This window comes from Neodiprion virginianus, chromosome 7 (assembly GCF_021901495.1).
Source record: "Neodiprion virginianus isolate iyNeoVirg1 chromosome 7, iyNeoVirg1.1, whole genome shotgun sequence".
Lineage (NCBI taxonomy): Eukaryota > Metazoa > Arthropoda > Insecta > Hymenoptera > Diprionidae > Neodiprion > Neodiprion virginianus.
The window spans coordinates 15,501,893-15,522,418 of NC_060883.1; the positions used below are offsets into that span (position 1 = coordinate 15,501,893).

At 32.6% G+C, this 20,526-nt stretch overlaps 1 protein-coding gene across 6 annotated transcripts in view; it reads left to right on the top strand.

Annotated features, from left to right (window-relative positions):
- LOC124308350 (serine/threonine-protein kinase Genghis Khan) overlaps positions 1-18,249 on the top strand; it is a 42,786-nt gene extending 24,537 nt beyond the window's left edge. For all 6 annotated transcript variants that reach the window (XM_046770959.1, XM_046770961.1, XM_046770962.1 and 3 more), the window contains 14 exons: positions 228-391; positions 2,879-3,134; positions 3,244-3,530; positions 3,607-3,750; positions 4,051-4,186; positions 4,281-4,522; positions 7,105-7,285; positions 7,444-7,632; positions 7,860-8,045; positions 8,231-8,412; positions 9,223-9,324; positions 9,596-9,719; positions 9,831-9,988; positions 11,687-18,249. In XM_046770959.1, the coding sequence (XP_046626915.1) occupies positions 228-391; positions 2,879-3,134; positions 3,244-3,530; positions 3,607-3,750; positions 4,051-4,186; positions 4,281-4,522; positions 7,105-7,285; positions 7,444-7,632; positions 7,860-8,045; positions 8,231-8,412; positions 9,223-9,324; positions 9,596-9,719; positions 9,831-9,988; positions 11,687-11,800 (2,465 nt within the window). In that variant the 3' untranslated portion in view covers positions 11,801-18,249. The remainder of the gene's footprint in view (positions 1-227; positions 392-2,878; positions 3,135-3,243; positions 3,531-3,606; positions 3,751-4,050; positions 4,187-4,280; positions 4,523-7,104; positions 7,286-7,443; positions 7,633-7,859; positions 8,046-8,230; positions 8,413-9,222; positions 9,325-9,595; positions 9,720-9,830; positions 9,989-11,686) is intronic.
- Positions 18,250-20,526: the final 2,277 nt, after the last annotated feature.

A 20,526-nucleotide genomic window follows, 5' to 3' on the forward strand; every position in this document is an offset into this window, starting at 1 on the left:
ATCAATCGAATATGAAACTGATCAATGTCTTGTTACATTTTATTCTTTCTTCATTTACACAGTGCAATTCATGAGCACATTACAATATGATGCATCATTACAATTACTTTTGATCATTTTCATCGCTATTTAAAGTCACACTTGAATTTACTACTAGAAACGTGAAAAGAATTTTTAATTATTACAAAAACGGTGATATTGACTTTTGATTTTATTGTAAATTGCAGTCCTAGAACGTCCCACGTCTCAAATGTCGTACCTGGAGCATTTCCTCAAGGGAACAGTGGAAAGCACACGTCACGGTAGTGTGGACAGTGTTGAAGGTGACATAGAGGATAACCGCGCACCTAGCATTACAAGCAGCAAAAGCAATTTGTCCGAACAGAGCATTGTGAGTATTTTCATATATTTACTGACAGCCTTATCGAAGTAAAACTTGTCAAGTATGCCACTTTTTTGGTCAGGTTCTCTAAATATTACAATTTCATAATCCTTATAGAGCTTTCAACTAATAAGTTTGTATTCACTTTGCTGGTGAAGAATAAGAAAAAGTTGAAACTATTATACATTTGAATCGAAATTTTTAGTTGATTGTCTAGTTTCGATATGTTATAGTGCGTACTAAGATATGAAAACCCTGCAATTTTTTTTTTTTACTCTTCATGAGAAACATGTCGTTCAATTTGATCACCCTCTTGCATGGAACCTTGAAAAAAATATGATCACGTGTATTTCTTTGTATAAAGAAAATCTAATCTTTTCGAATAAAAAATCCATTTGAAACTAATTTGGCCACATTATTGTGCTGAGTCAACTTTTATAACAAGATATTCTCTAATTTTTGGAGTCACTGATTACAAATCTGAAATCAGATTTTGAAAATTCAAGATGGTGAATCCAATATGGCGGACGAAAATTTCAATTTTATTGAATACTGTGAAAAAACTCTGTGCAGGAGTTTTCAGGGTCGCTGATTGAATTCATCATACTAAATTATGAAAATTTGATTTCAGATTCGTAATCAGTGACCCTAAAAACCGCTGAACAGTGTTTTTTCTCCAGGTTTCACTGAATTTTAAATTTCCGACTGCCATATTGGATCAGCCATATTGAATTTTTAAAATCCAATTTCAGATTCGTAATCAGTGACCCGAAAAACGTATAATTTATGTAAAACATGTACATGTGTAGAGGGGTAACTTTCTTGGATATGAATTATTCCTTGAATTTCTACAATTTTTTTCAATTAATTCGTTTCTCTATAGTAATTTGGATTATATTGCAATAATTACGCTCGGGTATTGCAAATCTATTAGTATATTATCAGAAATAGCAAAAAACCACAAAAAAATCTGTCAAAAAGTTCTCTAAATATACAAAAAATAGCTATAAGATAGGGGTTAGGAACACTTAACACTATGACTCAAAGGGTTGAGGTTGATTCTCAGAAGCTGTTAAAGAAAAGTTTTTTTTCAATACTTTCACCGAATAATATGCTTTTATTTTTTGCTGTGATAGAGTAGATATTTTGGAGTACACATATTTTGAAATCTTTCAGATTGAAATGAAAGTAGGCACATAATTTAATTGGTATAAACATTTCACCGATATAGAATATATCTAGAAAATTCGAGATGTTATACTAGTATAATATGTATGTTACGTTATACGTAACTAAAACCTGTGTTACAAGTAACGTTTGACTATATAAAGACATAGACTGAGGATCTAACTGAAGAAGTGGCCTGCTTGATGAGTTTGAGGTTGAAGATATTTAGTTGTCAGAGTAGTTAGTCTTGATATTTTTCATGCTTTGATCAATATTGAAACATATTAATAACAGTAATAACAGTAAAGTGAGGTATAAAAAATTGTTGAGAAAAATTAAGGTCCCCCATCCATCCAACATGAAATTTTTAATTTTTCTTCTAAACCGCGAGAATTGTAACAACAATTTTTCCGCTTATCAAGAAACTTTGTTATACTGCCAAGAATTAAGCCCATTACTGTGTCTTGCACATACTACAATTTCTGCTTATGCACTTATTTTCCAGAGTATCTCATATTCAATTTAACTCTGTGCGGTAATATAGGTTCTTGGTTGGTCAAACATCTATACTTGTTATTAATTTTATTACGAGATAATTTTTTCAAATTATTATATCCACAAGCTACAGATATCTCTTTAAAACTAAATAGACGGTACTTGAATTATAAACAATAGATTACAATTTAATATCGCTGCTTCATTCCAAATCGCTTCGAAATGGTTCACAATCTAGAAGAGTTGACCCATTTTACTCTACAATGGCTAATTTTCTTCAGAACATTATTTTCTTCAAAGTCACTGAGATTCATTTTCCTTTTATTGCTAGGTAATTCAATATTACTATTTGTTGATCATAATCAATGTCGGTGTAATGCCATAAAATCAAGTATTTAGCAATAACAGCTGCTGAAAAAAAAATATTACAGTGAATTTGTAGACAATAGTCTGCTGAATGAAATGAGCAATCTTAGAGTGAGATTGAAAGAATCTATCAGATTTTACAGCATTTTTACAGCTATTTGAAAAAAAAAATATCGATATTTAAAAATATAGTTTTGTTTAGGATTTCAATATTTTCTAATTTTTATGTTTAAAGAGATCGTCGTAGCTTCCGAATATTCTAAATTTGATAAATATTCAATGTTCGACTGTCTCGTAACAATATCGATAGAAATTATCAATTTTTGGCCAACCGACGTTATGGAAGTATATTTGGCATTACAAGCCTGATCGTGGTATCTGTAGTAAGAACAAACGTTGGACCTTTCGTATTTTGTTGTTAACCAAATAATCCATAACATAATTTATAGATCATTTATTTAATTGCAGGATCCCACATCTCCATTATCTCATGAGCTATTGAACAAATCATCTCTATCCCACGGGCAGCTTAGCTTACAACCAAAACCAAAATCCCATCAGTTTTTAGTTCGTACATTTTCTGCTCCAACGAAATGCAATCATTGCACGTCACTGATGGTTGGTCTGACCAGGCAAGGTGTCGTATGCGAAGTTTGTGGTTTTGCCTGTCACATGTCTTGCTGTGACAAGGTTCCTTCGATTTGCCCTGTGCCTCCCGATCAAAGTAAGTCATTCAGCCAAATCCATATTGGTATCAATTATTCAAGAGACTTTAGTAAACATTAGTCGCAACCAGTAAAGCTGCATTAAAAGAATATTTCTTGACTTCGTAGCAAAACGACCGCTGGGCATCGACCCCACCAGAGGAATTGGAACTGCCTACGAGGGTTACGTAAAAGTGCCAAAAATGGGTGGTGTAAAGAAAGGATGGATACGACAGTTCGTAGTGGTCTGTGATTTTAAATTATTCCTCTACGACATTTCGCCAGATCGCAATGCCCTGCCATCTGTATATGTGTCCCAAGTGTTGGATATGAGAGACGAGGAGTTCAGTGTCAGCTCCGTGCGTGATTCTGATGTGATACATGCAACTAAAAAAGACATTCCGTGTATATTTAGAGTGAGTATTCTTGACCAAATTTTTGATATTAATTTTATGCAATTACAAAACAAACGTGATTCATCTTGTGCTTCAGATAACAACGTCTTTGATGGAACCGCCTGGCCTAAGAAACATCACTTTGATGCTGGCTGATACGGAGAGTGAAAAGACTAAATGGGTTGTGGCATTAAGTGAGCTTCATCGAATCTTGAAGCGTAACAATCTTCCAAATACTACGGTAATTCTCAAACTATCTTGGATTGTGAAATGAATAGTCTCTTTTTCTCTAGTTATGATTTCTAGGTCATTTGATATTTCACTGTAAACTTAAAGTTGATGGGTGTTCAGCTTGCTTATTTCACCCTCTGAAAAGTTTGTGATAAAAACGAAAGATTTTTATCACTTTTTTGCCATGGAAAAAGATAAATTTTCTGTTCTGCAAATTCCTATAATGAGCAAGGTGGTAACCTATATCATTTTGTTTAGCCTTCTGTAACTCAATTTGGTGGACCCTCATTAATTTATTTTGATATCCCAGATATTCCGGGTCAAGGAGTTGTTGGACAACACTTTGGCTCTCATAAAGAACGTTATGTCGGGTACGATAATAGATCCTGACCGTCTAGTCATTGGCACTGAGGAGGGCCTATTTTGTTTAGATTTAGATCGTAGTGGTGAGTAACATGCCAATTCACGGAATAATTCCTCATCTGTACATGAATAATGACAATAACGGTAATTTTGATGATAAATACTTCTTGTCTGCAGAAATAGCGAGAGTTGGTGAAGGAAAGAAGATATATCTCCTAGAATATGTGACAGAAGAACAGCTGATTGTTGTCCTTAGTGGGAAGCAAAGACACGTCAGACTTGTACCTGTACGAGCATTGGATGGAGATGAAGTTGAATGGATTAAAGTAGCAGAAACTAAGGGTTGCATAACTTTGACAACTGGAATTATGCATCGCAATCCACTTACTTATTGTTTATGCGTTGCTATTAAAAGACAGGTAATTTTATACAATAGTGGTATTATACTTGAAAACAATAGAGGTATTATACTTGAAAACAATAGAGAAATTGCATAATTCACGTATACACGAATTTTCAGTGAAAAATTTGTTCACGCGGTAGAAAAATGATTCAAGTTTTGCCAGATTTAGTCCTTTCAGGGGCACATTAAATCTACCGAACGGATTTCAATGAAATTTGGTACAGGGGGTTGCTCGGGTCGCTGATCACGAATCAGTCATCAGAATTCCGATTCCATGGCTGCCAACTGTCCAAATCGCCATGTTTGGCCTAATTTGAGTGCAAAATCGCAAGTTGCTGATATAGGTACCAAAATGAATCAACGTATAGTTTATGTGACACACAATATTGTTCCAGTACACCTTGGTTGCTATACCAGTGGCTTACCAAAAAATACCTCATATTTCATCGAAATCCGTTCAGCAGATTCGATTTCAAATCTAAATTCAAATGAAAATGATAATTTGGACAGTTGGCAGCCATAAAATCGGACTTCTGATGACAGATTTGTGATCAGTGATTTCATAAATCCTCGTATACCAAATTTCATCAAAATCCAAAACATTACGTAAAGCCATTATGAAAAAAATATTTGTTTAATATTGACAAATATAAAAAAAAAATCTTCGGATAATATAAAATTTTTTGTGATCATGGTCCAATTTCATTGTTTACACTTCAATTGTTTCTAACGATTACAAAATTAATATTTTTGTAAAAAAAAAAAAAAACCGACACATATAAAGGATAATAATTATCTTGAAATCTCAAAAGCTCAAAAGTGCAACAGTTATTCCTCCATTTGCAGAAAAAATAAGAAAAAACCACATAAAACGTAGTGGCACTCACTGGGTGCGTTCCAAAACTTAGCTTAGAGTTCAGTATAATCAGCTGATTCTTGAGACAGCTAGGGTATTGGAACACTGAACGTAGCCCTGAGTGAAGGAAAAGTGCAAATACTTAAATGAAAAATTGGTGTTATGTTGGGGAAAAAATTGCAGCGGAAGTGTATGTATTGGTGGTGAACCTGCAGCAATGAGCTCGACCAGGTTGTTAATTTTTCTTCAAATGAAGCACTTTTTTACTTCCTGAGCAATTTGTTCTGCAATCATGTGCAACAATCAAAGCTTACCCACACTAAACTACCGTTGAATTTAAATTTTGGTACAACTATTCCGAACCTAACTTTATCTAACTCTGCTTTAGACAGGATTTACTCAAGTTAACTCCTAGTTGGCAACTCGCAAGTTTCGGAACGCTCAAAGTTCATGATGAACATTCAGGGTTGTGGTTTTGGAACGCGTAGAGTTGGCCAGAGTTCATCACAGTTAGGTTTTGGAACGCACCCTCTGAGTGCCACTGTTCCGCAAAGGATTAAAAAATCGAATATAAATTATTTTACATCAATTCCTACCACGAAATTGTCGGATTTTGTTTCTAATTATGCAATTTCTTTGTATATTATAAATATATTCATTGGATTATTTCAAATTATGGTAGTTACATATAGATTTTTTTTTCTGAAGGCAGATCTAAACATGATTTTTGGCTGTACGAAAAATCCTCCCGAAGTATAGGATGGAAGCTCAAGTACAAAAAATATGTCAAAGAATGTGGTTTTTTCCCCATTTAAATAACGTGTAAAAACACCCTCGTTTTTGTTTCCTTGTAGAATTTTCAAAAATGGGCATGTGTACGGTCTAATGTAGATATAATTATGTACATAATTAATTAATTAAAATTCTCTTCAAGAGCCATGATAGCTTTGTTTTACGTTGGAGCAACCAGAAACCAGGTATTATTGAAATCAGGACTTTTCTCCCCTTTCTCAAACTAAAATGGCGCGCCGTAGCTGATCTTTCAAGGTTTACAAGAATCAATATGTTATTGCATTTACTCTAGTATGTCTAGTTCTTAAACCATACTATGCGATTATTTTGCAAAACCCTGGCAAAAAAATTGAACGAGCATGTTTTTTTACAGGTTATTTAAATAGAAACAATTCAAATGGTATGAGGCATATTTTAGACTTGAGCGAAAATCTTATTCTGTGAGAGGATTTCAATTTGGCAAAAACTAATGGTTAGATCTTATTTGAGTAAAATGGAAAAAAAATATACACGATCACCGAAGACTTTCGTCACCCCATAGGCTATCAATATATTTCTCTATAAAATCGAAGTTTTTCATTTTTAATAGAAAATTTTTCGTTGGCGAATTACAGTCGTTTCAAATTGGCCAATCCAATAGCAACTGATGCTTCAGAACAGTTGCCGAGTACATGATGGTCCAATAACGATATGCCAGCCCTGTCCACATTTTGGTCTAAGGCATCAGATACTACCGGATTGGCTAATCAAACGGCTGTAATTCACCAATGAAAAATTTTCTATCAAACATAAAAAAACGTGTCATTTACAGATTTTCACGAGAAACACATTGATAGTCTACGGGGCGATAGTACTTTATATTGACCTGATCTGAAAAACCTCAACACTGATGTGTTGTCAGTGATGTCTATGTAGAATGTTTTGTTAAAAATTTTTTCATGTCATTGCAGAATTCTTCTCAAGTAATAATTTACGAAATAACACGTACCAAAACACGGCATAAGCGAATTCGTGAAGTTATGTTACCCTGTCACGCTCAGACACTCCAAGTCCTCACGGAAGGCCGCCTCTGTGTTGGTTATCCATCCGGCTTCTCCATCTACAACATTCTCGGAGACCAGCACCCAATTTGTAAGCTTAAATATTATTTTGAACCTGTCCAGTGGATTCCACTTGAATTTTTCTGGAAGTTTGTAGATAATTTATAAACTTCTCTTCATCCACAATTATGTATTTCGTATCAATTTCGTCACAGTTTCACAGACAAACATTTATATACTCTATTTCAGCACTGGTCCATAATGAGAATACGCTATTAGGTTTTTTGACCTATAGCGCTGTGGATGCATTGCGTTGTATAGAACTTCCACGCGGCGAGTTTTTACTCGTTTTTCATACTCTCGCCGTTTACGTTGATAGTCAAGGCAGGAAGAGTCGAGATCGAGAAATAATGTATCCCGCTGTCCCTATTGCAGTCAGTGAGTATTTGTCGTTAAGTATTCATTTAGATTATTTGTATAAGCGGACAACTAATTAACATTTTATACGGTATATGTCAATTACCGATTGCACGTCAGTATGAATAAATAAATTTACTTTCTACTGGTTTCGAAAATTATTTACGACTGAACCGTAAGTAAATTATTCAATGATGCGGTAAAAACTTCAACACAAATGAAATGCCCAAATTTTGTATGTTTCATAGGTTACTGTGAAGGATATCTTCTGGTATATAGCGAAACTCACGTCGATGCGTTTGACTGTACGACTGGAGATTGGCTGCAGACATTGAATGTAAAGAGAGCACGTCCGCTGAATGCATCAGGATCCTTAAGTTCTTGTACAATCAACGACATGCCACACGTTATTTATTTGAGTAATTTACATCAACGTAAGTCTTCTCAAAATTACTAAAAATCTGATTGATAGAGAATTTTTATCAAATGCGAATTTAATTCTTTAGTATGTTAGTTGGGCAAAGTTATACAATCATTCGTCTCCCTTTTACAAACCTGTAGAAAAAGCATTGAATCAATAGTTTAGAAACTTTTAATCAATCGGAAATTTCCATTATAGGGGAATTGCTAAATTTGGCAACGGTAGATGCTAGTGGTAGACAGATGACCAGACCAAGAAGAAGATTTTCTCTTCGTGAGGGCAACAGAGCTGCTCGTCCTACTGATCGGCGATCTAAAATGATTTCTGCTCCAACTAATTTTAATCATATTAGCCACATGGGACCAGGAAATGGCATACAGGTAAGATTTTGCCGTACGGCACGTTAAAATAGTTGAAAATATTTTGAACATATTTTCGAAAATATTATTTAGCATCAATTGAAAATGTTTTATAAAATTTACAAAGGCTTCTTAAACATATGACTAATAATACTTAGTAACAGCTTGCAGAAATATTTTCGTAAATTCAGAGACATGTACAATATTTCAGAAATATTATACAAAAGCAATATTTTTGAGATCATTTGACAATATTTTATAGAGTATTTATAAAGCTTGAGAAATTGGGCATAGAAATAATTTAAGAATATTTTGTGGTGTGTGAACTGGTGTTAGTTGAAATGCCAATAAGAAATATTTAATGCACTTATCATGCCAGTTAAAGACTAGTGATATTAAGAAATGTTCAATAGATGGAGTTTACAAATAGATATTTATAGTTCTTTGCAAATCTATCATATAATAATGCTAAAATTGTACGCTTTTGCATATCCTGAGTAATTGAAAAAATGTACTTCGTATCGTTATTCAAGGTGATGGTTCATAAAGTGAAATTGAATAAAACTTTTAGAACAGTTCATTCAATTATGGTCTGTGTTGGAAAGTTTCGAGATTTCTCATATTTTCATTATGCGAATTTCTTTGAAAACCGTTATATTTTTGCAAAAATATAATGCTATAATTTTTCAATTTCACCTTGATGTAACTTTATAAGTGAATTTACAATTCACAGGCATAATATACTTCAAGATAAAACAGATTGATTCTATTCGTGTCTGTTTTTTACACTGCTTTTATAATCGTCAATTTACTTTTGATTTTTTATTATAGATTCAACGGTTATTAGACTTACCAACTACACTAGAAACAGCTGATCAACAACAGTATACTGGAACACCATCAGGAACACATCTCCATGGCAGCCAACAACGGGTAATTTCTGCATATTTCATTACTCTCACCAGAATATGTTGTTTTTTTTCACATGCTTGTAGAATAATCAATTTTTAATATAATGAAAATAATTCCGATATGTATTTGAATGAGCCCAAAATCATAAGCACGTAGGGTTTGTCAACATTAAAAGTTTAGTTATCAATAAATATTTCAATTTGTATACCTAAATATGAAAAATGATTGAAAGTTTTCCTACAACTTAAAAATTTTTTCTGTAACGTTGAAACGTATCTCATTGATGTTATAGTTGTATGGTGCAGCTATATCAGCACCAAACAAACCAGCACCGCTACCACCAAGACATCCACCATCAGACACGCGACGTCTCAGTTCACACATGACTAGAAATTCTGGATATTCTCCGCATAACGGTAACATCGAAAACTTCATTCGTCTTATATTCAATCCTTGTTCAACCTAATTAGGGCAAGTTGTTTATTCCATTATAAACACGACTTACACATTTTATATCAATATACCAGGTTCTACATCTTCTCGGAGAGGTCCGGCGCCTCCCAGACCAACAGCGACTCCTCCATCATTACCACGCACTCCAGTAGATCAAGTTGATTCAGAGTCACTGCATCTTCGGTCACACACACCGTTATCACTTGGCAGTATCGCATCATTACACGATAAAGTGAGTATTTCTTTATATTGCTTGTAATCTGTATCACGCTCTGTTTTTCCCATTATCCGCACATGAAGAAAGTGAGTCATTAAAATACGGTCAAGAAGTTTGGGTAGCTATAAATCGTCATTTTCTTTATCAATACTATTATGAAATAGTCGTACATTGAGTATTTATCAAATTATAACATTCGTGAACCACGAAGATTCGTTTAAAATTAAGATAATAGAAAATAATGAAATTATCAACAGTAGCTTTAGATATGAATTCATTTCAAATCGCGTCAAAGTCATTTAGAATCAAATATATTCATTCGATTTCACTTTAACAAAACTATTTTCTACAAATTCACTGAAATACTCATGTATAATATGATATGAAAAATCATGACATTGCACGTATCATTATGATCAACAAATGGTAATATTGAAATTACTACTGAAAAAAAAAATCTCCGTGATTTTTTCGAAAATAGTTTTCAGCATAAAATGAACCACTGTAGAGTGAAATTGAACGACTTTACTAGATTTTGATTGATTTTGCAGTGATTTACAATGAGGTATCGATATCTAAGTTTTTCTTTATAAATCCAATATCTTCTATTTTTGTATTTTGAAAGCGATCTTCGTAGTTAACAAATATAATAATTTGATAAATATACAATGTGCAAAGATGTTGCAGTAAAATCAATCGAAAGTATCGATTTTTGGTTAATAAGTTCGTTGTTTGTGAAAAAATTCCTAATAAGTACTTAAAAATTATTCAACTCAAGAAACAACGTAATTTTGTACATACGTCTTTTAGTTTACTTATACATGGGAAAGTTCACCAATTATCCCCAAACGACCCGGGGCCGAAATTTCGATTTTTCTGCAATTCTTATGTCTTGTAGTATGTTCTGAGGTGCAAAAATTCTGCAAGTTTCAGACCTCTATCGCTTACGGTTTTGGAGATATGCATTGATCAACTTTTTAACAGTGAAAACATTGATTTTGAAAATGTATTATCTTCCCGATTATGGAATCCATTTTAGGCTAAATCCCGACAAACCATGGAAAAAAAACCGTTTTTTCGACATTGTCCAACTTTCATCTCGAAATTAACGTTTTCATCTAAACTTGCAGTTTTTTACACGAAAGAATTTTTGTAAGTATTTTTGCAAGGTGCTCAAAGTGAGATCAGGCTGGAGCTGCAAAAGCATATATTTTTTTTGTTGTTTTCCTTAGAGAAATATTTTGATTTTATTCGTTCACTTTATTACTGACTTATTCTGCTAAAGTGTACTGAAGATTTAATGGCTCCACAAATTCCACAAAACAGAATGGATAATAAAATGAAATTGAATTAGGTGCTGCAAAAGTAGTGTAAAAAGTGCATTAACCTGCCTTTACAACATGATTAAATTTCATAAAAGTAGTTGACTTTGGGATCGAAAAGTGACTCAGCTGATTTAGAATGGATTCCTTATGTGGTAACCATGACCACTATAAAGCCGTTTTTATCTGTAATGAAAAATGGTCGTGCGACACCACTGTAATCGGATAAATATAATTCTTAGTAAAATTGTATAATTCCCCTGATTATTTCGTGATTTTGATGAACACTTTCAATTAAAATTAGATTCTGCTTGTTTCGAAGTTGATTTTTTTCTTTACTCATCTTTCATGGAGTGTGAATTAGTGGAAAGTAAAATTTAACATTTTTCAGGAACACACTTCCGGTGGAAGTCCACGCCATTCTATAGCTTCTAACAATAGTTCAAATCCGTCTACACCTCCCAGCCCAGCTCACGACCATGGATCCTCATCGTACGATTCATAGATGTATTAATAAAAACGAAGGCAAGTAAAATGTTGTTCGTTGCCCGCCCTTGTTAGTTGTTGTAAAATATTTTTACCGGAGCTGAATTTCTTAGTCATGACCTAGACATGTTTACGAACACATTAGAACATAAACAGACGGAGACTTCATGATTCCGATTATCACGAAATCTTACGGAGTATTTTGATACATTAAAAATCGGCGATTTGTCGCGTTTAAACTGTTCGACAGAAATCTTCTAGTGATTTATCAACTTTCTGAACCTGTACTCAACTTAAAATAATAATAGCTTTATCCTACTGCCAATTCATATGGAGTCCTGTCTCAGTTTCTCATAGAAAGATTTATATACATATATATTTTAGCGATACAATTTGTATACATATATAATACATTCTTCCATCTGAAATCGGGAGCTTTTCTTAAATAATGTGAGAGTTACCAAATTAAACTCTTAACACTTACTGCGCGTAATGAAAAATTTCTGTCTTGCTGAGTTTTTAGATGCCTTGAAATAACGTGATTTTCAATATCATAAAAATTTCTATTTATTTTTTTTTTCTTCGCCTTGCTTTCAAGTCATGATTTACGACTTTGATTTCGAATCTGAACGTTCCACGAACTATTCCAAGCTATTCAACACAATACAAGATTCGAACATGCTTTTTATTTACTGTGTCTTTTTTTTCATTAAGCAAGAAACAAAATAGCATATCTGTACATTCTATTGCTTATAAAGCAGTACTCGTAAAGGTTGGTAGAATTGTTTCAGAAAAATTTATTATTGACCATGTTATCAGAACAACAAAATAGCTAACGAAGTAAAATTATGTTTATTAGAGCAACATAGCTAAATCGACTCTTTTGGGCAGGAAAAATACTAAAACCATTTACAAGGTGTAAAATAATACTTTCGGTATTCGTGACGGCAAGAATATATACTATTAGAGAATAGAAACTCAGAGATATGCAAAAAAAAAAACTACGTATCTTAATATATCTGTTATTATGAAATTTGATATTTACCTTGGAGTAAGTCGAAATGGGATAAAGTTGAATTGTCATTCAGGATTTGGGTTATCGTGTTACTTGGAACTTCTCGTATTCTTAAAGAAAATGTAAAGCGCAACGATTTTGTATCCAATTTGTTTGAAGCTTGAAAAATTCGCAATTGAGTGGAAAATGTTTTCTATCCAGTCTTCGTGTTTTAATGTACCAAAAAACACGATGTGAACTTTTCGTCCGTTTAAGTTAAGTTTAATTGTATACATTTGTGTACAAATATATATTGAATAACAGGTTGTACAAGATACTGCAGCCACCAAATGGTCTGACAAATTTTTCATTTTATTTTTAGTTTCTGCAGCGTAATCAATAATCTTATTATTAAAATATACTAATCCAATGCATTAATGTAGGTATCCTTTGATTGTTCTTCTTCTGTGACGCATCAAAGAATACCTACATCGATTCATATATATATACGCATATATGCGTGCGTGCGTGCGTGAGTACCGCAGGAAAATTTTTTGAAGAACAAATAGTATTATTAAGGACGGTCAATTAATATGTAATATTACTGGATAACCCGTCGGTAATAGTTATTATTAATACAATATTTAAGATCAAAATATCTATAATCTCGCGAGGTATATTACATAAAATTCGAATGGCTTGGAATAGATTATAAAAGTAACCGAACACAGTCATGAGTTTATATATGATATACATTAGAAGGAATAAGCAGTGATAAAACGAAGCTAGGTGTACATTATAAATTGATTCTATTAGTGCATACGTTTAACAACAAAAATATATAGAGAAAAAAAACATACCGAAATTCAGTGGTGTAGATTATATTCAATGGATGAATTTCATATTATCTTATAATGATCATCGTATACTATAATACTAACAATAAGAGAATAATTTTAAGCTAATTTATTTATCATTTCTTCCGTCTGCATATACATATACTTGCTTTATTAAAAGGTGTGTGAGTTGTCGTCGTTTATTAAATTATTGCATCAATTGTATTTACACGATGCTATTATATTATCTACTTAATGCCGTTATTAACTGCTGGATAAAGCTTTTGTGAGAGCAAAAATTGAAGTAGAGGAAAAAAAAGTATTAAGCCTGATATATATTTACAGTGTTTCGACTATTGTTGGAATTACACTGGTAAACTCTCGTGTCGCAATATAGTTTAGTGAATACAAATCTCCAATCTCCATATTTGTTGAATTATTGTAGTAGTAAATCCTCGAATGACTCTGATTGCTTATTTATAGTCGAGTTTTATTTATCGTCAATCTTTATGCTTGCACTACTACTTACTACCTGCATAGGAATACATTTCCGACAATTTTATTTCTGGGCCAGACTATATTACGTGAAAATTTGTTTATCACCGTGTTTTGGTAAATTAAATATTTTCGCTCGAGGCGATAAAAAAAGATATTATTATTTATTTGCATTTTTTTTCTGTATATAAGGTTCCGCGAGTGAAGCTCAGGCAAACACATATATGCACATTGAAGTCAATCTTGCGGACTAAAATCTCAATTTTCAGTATATATTCGAATTCAACATCAGACGTTATCCTTGTAGTTGTTTTACTTGGCGATTGAAATTGGAATTACTTACTTATTGGTAACTGACGAATGCCGGAAATGATTTTATTTGTCCAAAATTGCAAGCGTATAGACAGCGACCATGTTACAACTTCAATCGTCGTTACGCGCAGTTTCGTGACAGCAGAAATGTTTAAAGAACAAGCATACTTCGAACTTTAAACAGGATTTAAAAATTAAATATTGACTTGTCGAAATAAATCGTCTATGTGTAAAATATCCAATTTCCTGAACGTCTTATACTTATAATTATACACGATACAAAGTTTAACTGTACTCAAAATTGGCAAACTATTTCCGTTGGAAAGTGTACGTATATATAACTAGCACCTCGAAGGCTGTAAAATGAGTTTGACTGATAATGTTTTTAGTATGCATAAACGTGCGTACAGCGAAGAAAATGTTTCAATATTCTTATCTTGAACGTTCTTATGAATGTAATACGTCATAATCAGTATTTAAATATCATGACAAAATTTTGGCTACAGAGCTTGTACGAACAAAACAAAACAAAAAAAAAAAAGAACATGTTTCGTGACAAAATTATTGTATATAGGTATATCATATACGTATTTACATCTCCCTTTTACTCTTTCTCACTATCTCCCTCTCTATGTCTTTCTCTCTATTTCTTTTTCTCTCTCCTTTTATATCTGGTTATTTGAATGTCTCAAATTGTTGATTACAAGGCAATTATATATCATATTCAGTGAATAATGTCAACTGGCAGACAAATACATAGGTACAAAAAGATTTTCTGGACTAAATTCTCAAATAACAAACAGCTGAAGAATGAATCTCAACTTCCAACAAGCAAAAGTATAATTTTATCTTTGCTCAGGTTCTGAAAATTGAGGATGGAAAAGTTGCATAGTTTAAGGAAGCCTCAGATTTCCGTGATAAAAAACAAAAAATTGTACTTTCGACTAAAACGATATTACTGACGACAGTAATAAGAAAAAAATTCCTCATGACTTTTATGAATTGTTGAAATTCAACTAGCCAGAGATTACGGCCGTTTTTTTTACGTCAATTTTCTCATTGGCCTATTCCGTTAAATTCAACCAATGAAATCACTCAATGTCGAGTTGTGCCAGAGAATTGACGTAAAAGGAAAGAGGCCTACATGAAAAGAAAATTTTTTCGTAGAAAATTCGAAAGCATAGTCTCAGACTTTGATTAATAAACAAATTGACTAAATAATTACGTGCAAATATTTTCTTACCAATCGGAACAACTTAACTGATAGGAATAAAACTAATATCACACAGATGTATAACTTTTGTTTTTACTCCGCGAAGATATACATGTATGTATCTGTTCGAGGCGGTTTTGAAAATATTTAACACGTTGATTGTGTATTGTTTATTTTTTTTGTTTCTCTTTCGCTTCTCAAATTGTATATAAGTCTAACTACAATACTTTCTACTTGGCAACAATAACTTCTTTAATATGACTGCAGTAAAAAATTTGCCCGCAGATTCATTCATACATACAAGTAACCATGTTAATTGATCAAATCTCAGTCAAATTATTTGGCACTAAATCCAAACTACTCAGTAATATAATCGTATCTGCTTCGAAACTTACACAGTGGTCATCAATCTTTGATACATCGAATGACAATATTAAATCTTGGATGTTCCAATAGCTACGAAAGTTCACTATCAGGATATTATAATAATAATATAATTTCACTGAGCAATGTAGCAATATTATTAGATTACTCTGATAAACACCAGATGATGTAAGAATTTGATACTATTATGATTAAGTAATGTCATTTTCAGACTAATAATAATCTTGAATTGTCATCATTGAACGATACTATGTTGCAGTAGTATCGGAAATGAGTGCTAGATAAGGATTGTGCCCAATATTTGTTGCTCGAGAAAATTAATATCAATATCTACTCTTCACGAGATATCCTAAAAAAAAATATTCTCACCTTTACTACTCTGGAAAAGTTATTCAAGGAGGCGTCTGCCCCGATGTATTTTAATTATCTAGTCGATCGATAAATATTGGTTCAAGTCCTTGGTGCTGGATACCAAAGATTTTGGTTAGAAACAATGTGAGCCAATGTTGAAACACAGAATCAGTCCCCAATTTTAGAATTTGATTACTAGCCTTTTATCTACGTCGAAATATCGGTGATAATAAAACAGAATTAACGAGTTGAACATCAGCTGAATACTAGATTTCTTTTTTTTTTTTCAAAGTGACCACGCATAACAAAAAAGCTTAGCAACGTTTTCTGGCTCAGCAGTTATTAACAATTGAATACGCGAAACAAATAATTTGAAAAAGTTGTTCAAGATGAGTGTTTTGGCTCGTATGTGAAAATGAGCATGAATCTGTCGCAGCTGGGTTCGATTCTTGGTCTCATCGTTGATCATAAAATCATAATATAACAAAGGCACCGACAAATTTGCTTAATTAAAGTATTGACATATTTCTAAATAATATGTCAGTGTTCATATTTGTTCAATTAATTTCTGCTGTATGTTATTAAAATTTGGGTTTCAATATGTACACGCAGGCACTTTGCCTTTAGTAAAATGATACATTTTTTAAAACTCCTTTTGTTAGTGCTAGGTTGAATTTCACTAAAGTGATCAGTGTGTGAATATTTATAATTTAGACTTTAATATTGTGAGAGTATTGTATGCATGTTGTGTGTTTTTTTTTTTTTTTTACTTTGTTACATTTTCCCAACGTATCTTTTTTTTCTATTTCAATTTCTCACATTAAACAGAGCCTTAATCCAATTTTATATGTTTGCTACCTAATACAAAACGAAAATTATACAAATTAATTCGTCAATAGTAACTCAATATGGAATAAGACTGATGATTGTCAGTCTAGGAAATTCATAAGCATAATGATTTTTATTTGAAATACAATTTTGTACACAAATATATCAGATCTGAAAAATCTATCTTCAATTCCAATAGATTATCTCAAAACAATATCGAGTGTAGAAAAACTCTGAAATTCAGGCACATTGGAATGGAATTTAAATATTTAGTAATATGTGCACTTCTGTTATTACAGAATATTTGCGGAGACCATAAATTGCAAATTTTTCTGTGGCGTGCAAAGGTTCGGATCGGAAATATTTCTTATCGATTGTATATACATATATTATGTCATATATATATACATCTCTTTCACTTTAGGTATTATAGCACAGAATTTATTTGTATAATAATTTCTAACGTAAAAATTAAATGTTTATCTGACCTTAGAACATTGAGAATTATATTTGAAGAAGGAAATAAGAAAAAAAAATCTTATCCTGTTATAAATAAAACATAATTTAAGGGAGTTACGATAGTTTCGAAAGTAACTATATGCGACATTAATAAGCGCGCTGGAATTTTCTTACCCCTTATTATTATTCCCCTATACAGCGTTCAAATGAATTCACATGTTATAATAAAACGTTATTATAGTGGATAAATATATAAATTATAATTAAATGCATACTAAATTATATTAGATATAACATTCTTATATTGATTATACATAATATATAGTAAGGCCGTTGACAAATGAGAAATGTAACGTTTTAATAGCGAAAAAAAAAAACAATTATGACTAATAATAATCGTAATAATATCGCTATTTATAACACTGAAATAATATGATAAATATTTAAAAAATGATAATTCATGGGATACTGAGAATCCAGGTAAACTTGGGTTCAGTGTAATGATTTATCCGTTGCTGTACTTACTTGATGAATTTGATTTTTCACTTGTAGATCTTACATGGAGAAAGAAATAAAAACAATTATTTCTAGATGAATTATTGTGAAAAACGTATGTACTTGTAAACCGTTATCTAACTTCCATCCCGTTCTACTATTGTTTCACAGATTTTTTCAAGTTTGCTTGATCTTCGGAATCTCTTCTTTCTTATGTTTTCGAGAATACGCTAACAGCCCAATTAATCAAAATACTCTTTACTCGCCGAATTCACGCGAAGAAATGTTTCCCTCACGAAAGATGAAAATGATTACTAATATCGGCCCACAGCGTGTATAATAAACTCAACGTGACAGGTTTTCCGTACCTGTATTCTGCGAATGGGTCTAACAATGTGTAATACTTTACAATCACGATTGCATATATGATTCTTAATAATTATGTGTTGATATTATCAATATTTTTATTACTATTATTAATATTATCATTAGCTAAACGATGTATTTTCTTGTACATCACTCAAAGAATGCACGGATATTTCTACACGGTATTAAATTGATTACGGCAATGTTTCGTTCTGACATTGTATAGAATTCAAGATCTATTGATAATTCGGCACTAATATCGTACCGAATAAACCGAATTTCAGAATCATCCATTACCTGACTTGAAAATATGTCTAATAGTATCACAAACACAAAAGGTAACCCGCGTTGTCGTAAAAACAATCATCAAAAAGGTTCTCAGAGTGAATCTGTATAACAGTATATATATGGATATAGTAATATAAGGTTTGCATTACGTCAAAGCTGGTATATACATTATCAATTTTATTCGTGCGCTGATTGGTCAAGCTTCGTTTTTTAAGCTCACCCTTTGATTTACTGAAATTTGATTCCCGAGCCGATTGGTGGCTAATTGAAAAAGGGATGCCGATATATGCAGTTGCGGCCTGGTTCACTTTCTGACGGAAATATATCCCGATGACTTACTTTCGATACCAATTTCATGTTGAATCTCTTCTGTTCGGTTGCGTTTTACCAGTTGCTGTTTCTGCTACTTCGAAACTATGTCAATGTGAAATTGCGAATCAACAACGTTTAATCGCAAATGTTCATTATATGTCCAGAACTGCAGTTAATTTTAGGCTAAAATCTGATATGGATTGACGTTTTTTTAATTTTTAAAGACATGACGAAGTTCCTACTATATTTTCTACCACAGCAGATGAATAAATTTTAGAATCTTTCGTCATGTTTTACAATGAAAATACTGAAGGATTGCAGTATGTAATTAAATCTATGGATCCAAATGTAGCACCTTGGATTTAAACACTTTTCTATTCGTGTGGTATCCAGGGATTTAATTTACATGTTGGTCAAACTAGAAGGTAGAGCAATGGGTTATGGGTAGATTATTTTACGCAAATATTAAAAAGGATAAAATAGGAATCGATGAAAAGTAATAGGGATAGTTGTGTCAGGACTCGACTGATTAATTAGAAAGTAAAGTAACTGACATCAACGGATGTAGGAAGGATTGCAATTATCCACGCAACATTCAAAACTCCTCTCAAAAGATCATACAAATATTAAGACGCTATGGCAATTATGCGTAAATATTGTGCTAAGCGAGTTCCCCGCATAAGAATTACGTGTAGCAAGAAGTGGAGGGAAATTCAGGAGAATCTTTTAGAGAACCAAAAAGTTGCAAATGTATACATTGGTTGAGTAATTTTGTTAAAATTGCGTACCAAACGCTACCTGGGTTGTTTACTTCCATTGCTATACTAAACTTTTTACTTTTCCTTTCATTTTCAAAATTTATTATCAGCATGGAAACTTTGCGAGGGTGATTCTAGTGTGACAAAATTAACTGTAATGCAATCATTGTTTACGTGTCTTTCATTGCCTGCGTTTCGCTCTTGAGGAATTGTTTCTACGACAATACAAAAAGGAGCACGTACTCTTATACGTGAAAGTGTATTTTCTTTTACTCCGAAGAGTACGGAATAAAACTTGTGAACCACATAATCCAGTTGCTAGGTAAGTCTACCCCGCATTAATAAATAACCAAGCGAATTTTTGTGGAAATTGTTCATTTGGGGGTGTACAGGGTGTTTCCAAGTAAACGCCGCAGTATGTTGGGTTGCCCATCACTGAGGGGTACAAATATCGGTAAAACAGACCTACCAAGTCATTATCACTTCAAGTCAAGTAAAGTCATGAGCGTATTCTGACAATGAAATGTATTTGCGTGGATTCACAGTTTCGGAGCGTTCGTTTCGTAACTAAAATGGACGTTGGGTCACATACGCGAGTTGACCTAGTTGAAGTTCAGATCGTTCTTCAAACGGTTTTCTGAAGTTGGGATTTTC